The sequence below is a fragment of the Eupeodes corollae genome, chromosome 1, assembly GCF_945859685.1.
Source record: "Eupeodes corollae chromosome 1, idEupCoro1.1, whole genome shotgun sequence".
Lineage (NCBI taxonomy): Eukaryota > Metazoa > Arthropoda > Insecta > Diptera > Syrphidae > Eupeodes > Eupeodes corollae.
In genome coordinates, this window is record NC_079147.1 from 39,587,936 (window position 1) to 39,594,648 (window position 6,713).

A 6,713-nucleotide genomic window follows, 5' to 3' on the forward strand; every position below is an offset into this window, starting at 1 on the left:
TGATGATCGTTTTCAGGAAAAGGTAATATTTGTACATTTGCTTCCTTGATTGCCTTCAAACATAGAAAGAAAAGGCTTTTAAAATAAGACTAACATCATTCAATGTAAGGTCGAGGATTAAAGGTCCAAGATGACTTGTTTGAGGAAGGTACCCCAGATGTGGAAAAGATAGGTTTTAAAAGGGAGAAACAAAAAAAAACTCGTAAATTCGATTCTCCAAGTATGATCTCAAACATAGAGTAAAACTCGGTGGAGCGCCAAAAGCTTTGAATTGAAGGCAAATGATATTATGATAAATTTGATCAAAGCCTTTGGCAAATTCTGTGTAGATCATGTCAACTTTATATTCTGTTTTTAAGAGTCATCAATGTTGGGAAAATGATTTCTAAAAGGTTTATAGTCGTTGGAAAACCATTTAAAAAAAAACATACATCGGGTGGCGCAACAGTCCGTTGAGAACTAGGGCCTACTTACTTGCAACTCTTAACCATTCCTGTGTGCGAGTACCGTTGTCAGGGATGAATGGGACCTACAGTTTTAAACCGAATCCGAACGGCTAATTTGAGAACGCACTTTTCATGACAAGAATTACTCTTGAAGAATTTGTCAATTTCTTGCAAGAGGCAGTACCCGTGAAAAAACTTTAGATTACATAAGGCAGAAATCGAACCCAAGTTATCTGGTATGACAGTCCAACGAACGTTTTTTTTATTCATTTTTATTAATTCATTCTTAGAACTATCTTAAAGCTAGACAAAAATTCAAAAAAACTAGTCTAATTAACCATAACTTACAGCTAACTTACTGGTCCTCTAAATTAAACAATAATACTTATGTAGTTCTAATGCCTTTTGGCCCTAAGATCTATTTAACTTCAATTCAATTTTATTTATTTCTTTCTATTCATTAGAAAATTAAAAAAAAAAACTAATATCAATATCCTTTTTAATTTTTACTTCAAAACTACTTAATATAGGTCCTTAATATAAAACTTAAAACTAACTTAAACTACCTATAAACTACTTAAAAGTTAAAACTAGAACAACCACAGCAGCATATCTTACTATCTAACATGCCTAACTTAAAACTTAACCCTAAAACTATAAAAAGCCGGTCCCGGTCCGACTTGAGCCATGAGGTCCAGATTGTACAGGAGTCGCCTATCCACGGTTCGTCGTCTGGCGTGGTAGATTAGCTTAACTGCCAATCTATCCTGTATCAGACCGCATCTGTCTAAAAAGGGAAATGCCTCCGGAGGAATAAAGCTGCTAAAGCGTGCACTTTCAAAATACTCGACGTTCGGATAGAACGCCCCGAAAAATTAAATTATTGGTCGAAGACATAGCTCTTGCAATGTGACCTCTAACGAGTTTTATCACGAAATTGTCGATTCTATAGATTCGAGTCCCTTTGGGACTCGTTGGAATAGTAATGCACGAACAGAGATTCGATTGTTCGATATATGTAAGCCGGTACAGCGTCGTAAACACTGCCGCTCAAACACCCTGAACTTCTCCATCTGGTAAGGCTCAACGTTGAACCACACAGGACAACCAATCGGCCTTATGAGGTCAAAACAAAACGGCCGTTTCGTCAAACCGAAGGCTCCTCTGGCCCTGGTCAGAGCAGCATTTATATGCCTGTCGAAATATAAATGCTGATCTAACCAGATACCGAGGTACTTCACAACACTTTTGCTCGCTAATGGGTGCCCGTGAATATCAACGATAACCATCTTGCTCCAATTCTTGCACTTATCCCTTGTGGCTTTAGCCAACGGAGTCCGGAACAGAATTGTCTCCGACTTCTGGATATTTGTCGAAATCACGCTGTAAGAAAATTCTTATAACCTCAACCTTTCGGGCCGTTCTGTACGCAATTAGATTGTCGGCGTACGCAATTGCCTTTGTGAGACTACCTATCAGATCGCTGGTGTAAATGCTGAAGAGAATCGGCGAATTCACCGCTCCCTGTTGAAGACAAATTTTTTTTATTGTCCGCAGCCCACTTAGTCAGAGCCCTATTGATGATCTTTTCGAAAACTTTGCTGATGCTCGGAAGAAGATTTATCGACCGAAGATTTGACGGGTTGGAGTTGTCCTTTTTTTTCCGGGAGAGGATGAACTACAGCGGTCTTCCAATGCACTGGATAATATGCATTATTCAGTGCATTGTTGAAGAGTGTGCTGTAAATGTCAATTGCCTCCATCGGTAAATGCCTTAGTACAACGTTGGAAATACCATCGACACCTGCTGACTTTTTGTTTTTTATTGAATTGAAGATGAACTGAAGCTTAACCTTTGGCACTAACAAGGGAGTATGGCATTTGCCAAGGAATCCTCATTGAACCGCATGAAACCGCGGTTCTCATATCGCCATTGTGACATATCACAGTCCAATGCACTAGCCATCATGCCACGGGTACTACGGAAACCCATTTTAAACTGGTGAAAATACCGATCACATTTTTGTGATCTTTTTTATGAATTGGGAAAATAAATAAATCTAATCAGTAATCGGAAAACAAAACACGCACTGTGAGAAGGATAAAAGGAAAAGATTAGTAAGAGTTTTGGATTTGACACGTAAACATTTTTTATAAGAATAGATGGGACACTACTAGGACCCGGACTAACTTCTAATTTTGCCATAATGTTATGAGTGTGTAGTAATTTAAGCCGTTTCCAAACACAAATTGTCCCTTTTCTACTTTAAAAAAAATATTTTTTGAATATTTCCACAAAACTTATGATTTTTCAATTTTTCAAAACAAATCAAACTACTCGTATATATCGAAAAATTGAGCTTGAATATTTAAAACAAATTCATTCCATGAAAAATGTTGGTAGAGAAATCTAACACAGAAACACTTCAAAGGAAATCACATTCAAAACATTTCCATTAATGCTAAATTAGCTTTTTTCTTTCTTAAAGTTTTTTGGCGGCATGACGGCCGCGTAGCTATAAAATACCAATAAAATACGCCTTTTGTTTTCTATTTCGAAAAGGAGAAATCTAAACACACTTTATGTGTATACGACCAACAAATAATGAAAGAAAAAACAAAACATTTTGTTTATAAGTTTATTTGTCTTATAATCCAAAAGAACAAAAGAAAAACAAAAAATAAGAAGAATCGGTTATATAGACTTGTAAAATTATATAAATTGAGAGCTTAGAACAAAGTCCATGTTGATTGATTTTGAAATCTGTCTGTGCTGCGGACGACTTCAAAAGCAGAAAGACTTCAAATAACACGCCAACGCCAATGCCGCCATATTGGTCCAGACCACTTAATCGATTGATGATAATTGCGCAAACACACAATTAAAACTTTAGTTCCGGTTTGTATTTCAACATGTACTTGTCCAGCTTCTCCCAAAACGACATCAAAACCGCTCTGTCCAAATGCCTTTTGGTCTGGGACAGATTCAATAAGTTCACTGCCCATTTACCAACATTCCCGTCCAGTTTCATTTCGTTGAATCGCAAGTGGAAGGCGCATATCTTTGAGAAAATCTCCACTGGATTGCCATCCCATGGCCAGCCTTTGAATTGCCAAGCAGGACCCATGACGAAGACGGCAACAACGCGATTCCAGTCGTGCGGGGCGAGTTTCTGGTGGTTGTCTATGATGCGATAGGACACTGTGGTGTTGTTCTTTCGGCGTTGCAGCAACACCTCGTTGTCCCGCGAATATCCGCCCTTCTTTTTCTCCTCCGTCGATACGTACTTGAGATCCTGGAGGATGTCTTTTGCGTTGTACATCGTGATCAAGCTCGAGTTGGTTGAGGGTATGATGATGATGGGCGTCCTGGACACTCGCTTCGGCACGTTCGACGGCACCACTTTTGGATTTTTGTTGTCCAGCCCAAAGTTATTCGGTATTTGGGTCTTCCTCTGCGCACTAGAACCCTCTGTCACAGACTTCAGGGACATTCCGTGGTACGTTCCCATGGTGTCGATTTTGAATCCCTCGGTTTCCTCCTTTTGCCGGTTGAACCTTTCTTGATCGTATCTGTTGTATTGGGCCAGTTGTTGCTGCGGCTTCGATACACGCACTGGTTCCGGCACTTTTATGTTCTGTGGGGGTCTGTTGCGTCCCTCCTCGCGCGCCTTAATGCCTTGGAGCAGGGCTATTATGTTCTTAGCAAATATCTTTCCCGTACTCTGAAGGATCGTGGTTCGAGTTCGCCATTGACGCTCTCGGCTTATGATGTCCTTCGTTGAGTCCACGTCAAAATCAAGAATTGCCCTCATGTCATTGCCCATAACGTCTTCGTTGTCGTGTCGTTTGATTGTGATCCTCTTGTTGGCCAATCGTTTGGCCTTGATGGCAGCGATCTTCTCCACAGACATGGTCTCGGACAGCGATTTAATGTTGTCCACATTCACTGTGGCTTCTTTTCTGTTGACCGACCACCTCGCAGCCAGTTGTTCGCGTACCTTTTGTACCTGCATGTCTTCGAAACGGGCCTTCTTTGCGAATATCTCCGGCCCAGAGCCATCTGACTCCAATGGCCGCTTTATCTGTGTGGGGATCTCAAGAGGAGCACTCTTGTCGATGCTAGCACATGTGGACGTCTCGCCGTTGAGGTAGGCCAGCAGCTCCTTTCGATCGGGCCGATTGACGGCGGGTATGTCCTCCGCTGCACATTGCCGCACATAAACCGAATGTTGCAGCAGGACGTTTCGCAGCAGATACAGCAAGCACTCGAGGGAGTAGTATTCCTTGAGGGAACCATTTTTGCCAGAACCATATTTCAGGTAATTGGTTTTAACTGTTTTGTGCCACGAAAACTCACCGAATACAATTTGTGAATTCTTTTCGACGATTTCTTTTTTCTTGATATTGTATTGGCGCAGCAGACTGAGGGGATCCGCCATGTTTGGTTGGTTTTTGTTTTAAACAAAACAACAATTAAATGAAAAAACGAGAGAGTTGTTATTTTCGTTAGTTTTTATTTACTAATATTTTTAATAATATCGACAAACGAAAAATATTTTTTAGCAACGCTGATATTTTTTCTTTAAGCGATAACTGACAGATGTCATTTTCTTCGAAAAACATAGTTTAATATAGAAATGTTGGTAGTGCCGATTAATTAATGTTGGGTGTGTTCAATAAGTTCGTTAATTGCTATAGGGTATGTTAAATAATTTTGGTTCAAGGCTTAATTACATTATTTACCTACTTACAATCAATACTAAAGAACTTATGAGAAAACGTAATTTTCTTGGAGTGGCAGATATTAAACAGCATCTTTATTTTGTATTACTTTTGACATAAAAACCTATCTTGCAACGAAAATAAGGAGTAATTTTTAAACTTTTGTTTATTTTCTCAAACCTTATAATATAAGGTGTCCTTATTTTCTTTGACAACAAAGCTTTTTAATGCAAAGAAACAACAGATGGCGTTTGAAAGTTAATTACAATTTTTACCGCCAAACCTACAGAGATCAATCATAGCTAATGAGTTAGATTCACTTTTAAGGGGGGGTTACATGAGAATTATTATCAACGAATATCTAGTATGTCAATGGCAAGAATGGTTATGTTTTGTTTTATTTACGTATTTTTTATATTGCGCTCTTGTTGTGCTAATTCTTCAGATGTCTTTCACGCACTTAAAGGATACTTCTCATAGCTACATAGCTTCCCACTTAAATTACTTACCAGCTAAATCCTCCTGTAAGAGAGTTGTGCGTTTCACATCCATCATTTTCATAAATGTATGTATTGGGTTATTATTTTTCAGTTATTCTAATTTTTCAGTTGAAAAGATTTTGACAAATAAAAACTAAGAAAAAAAACTGTAAGATCATTCATCGTCCGTTGTGTTTTAGTTTCAAATTCGGATTTGTCAAAAAATTGTAAAATATGTCAAATAAAAGAGAACAAAGTTTAAGTTTTTCAAAGGATGAAGCGGATCGTTGGTCAACATTGTGGAGGAAAAAATTTAATAGAAAATAAAAAATGTGAGTTATGGCATTTTTCCTAATTTTGTTTTGTTGAAAATCCAAGCTATTAAACTTTTATTGACTGGCCTCTACTTAACTAATATCTTGATTGGAATCGTGTGGACCTTTAGAAAGAATGCTATATAAGTGTATACTACAAAAATGTGTATCAATAATTTTTGATTTTAAATGTTGCTAGTGTAACAAAAGCTTTACACTTCTACTTAATTTTGTCACATTTTGTACGTTTTGTTATAATTTTTTTCCCAAAACATTTCCTTTTTCTTAAATTAAAATTATAGCCCACTTTTTTCTTTTTGTTTGCCCAAAAATAATGATATAGTTTTTGTTAGTTTTTTTTTTGCGGTAACACTGTATTGTCAAATAGTTATAGTATTTTATAGGAAGTAAAAAAAGTTCAAGTTTTGACATATATATCTTCCTCTCTCTACTTTTCTGCATTATTCAGATACAGATTAATTGAAGTACTGGCAGCTAACATTGAAGCATTTATTTATGACTTGGGGTCTCCATTGAACATTTCCTATGACAGAACTATCGGTCATGACAGAACGAAATAAAACTTGTATACACTTGGAGAAACTTTCGTGACAAACCAATTTGTATTGGTTTGTAAATTAGAGCTTGTCTATTAACTTTATCAAATGCAGCTTTAAAATCAACAAAGCAAGTCTATAGTTTCTTTTTCCTATCTACAAATTGTTTAGCAATGCTTGAAATGGCAAAGA

At 37.5% G+C, this 6,713-nt stretch overlaps 1 protein-coding gene across 1 annotated transcript; it reads right to left on the reverse strand.

The window, feature by feature from the left end:
- Window positions 1-3,071: 3,071 nt before the first annotated feature.
- LOC129941000 (parafibromin) lies at window positions 3,072-5,056 on the reverse strand. Its single transcript, XM_056049539.1, has one exon. It carries the CDS (start codon window positions 4,886-4,888, stop codon window positions 3,329-3,331), a length of 1,560 nt encoding a protein of 519 aa, XP_055905514.1. The 5' UTR covers window positions 4,889-5,056; the 3' UTR covers window positions 3,072-3,328.
- Window positions 5,057-6,713: the final 1,657 nt, after the last annotated feature.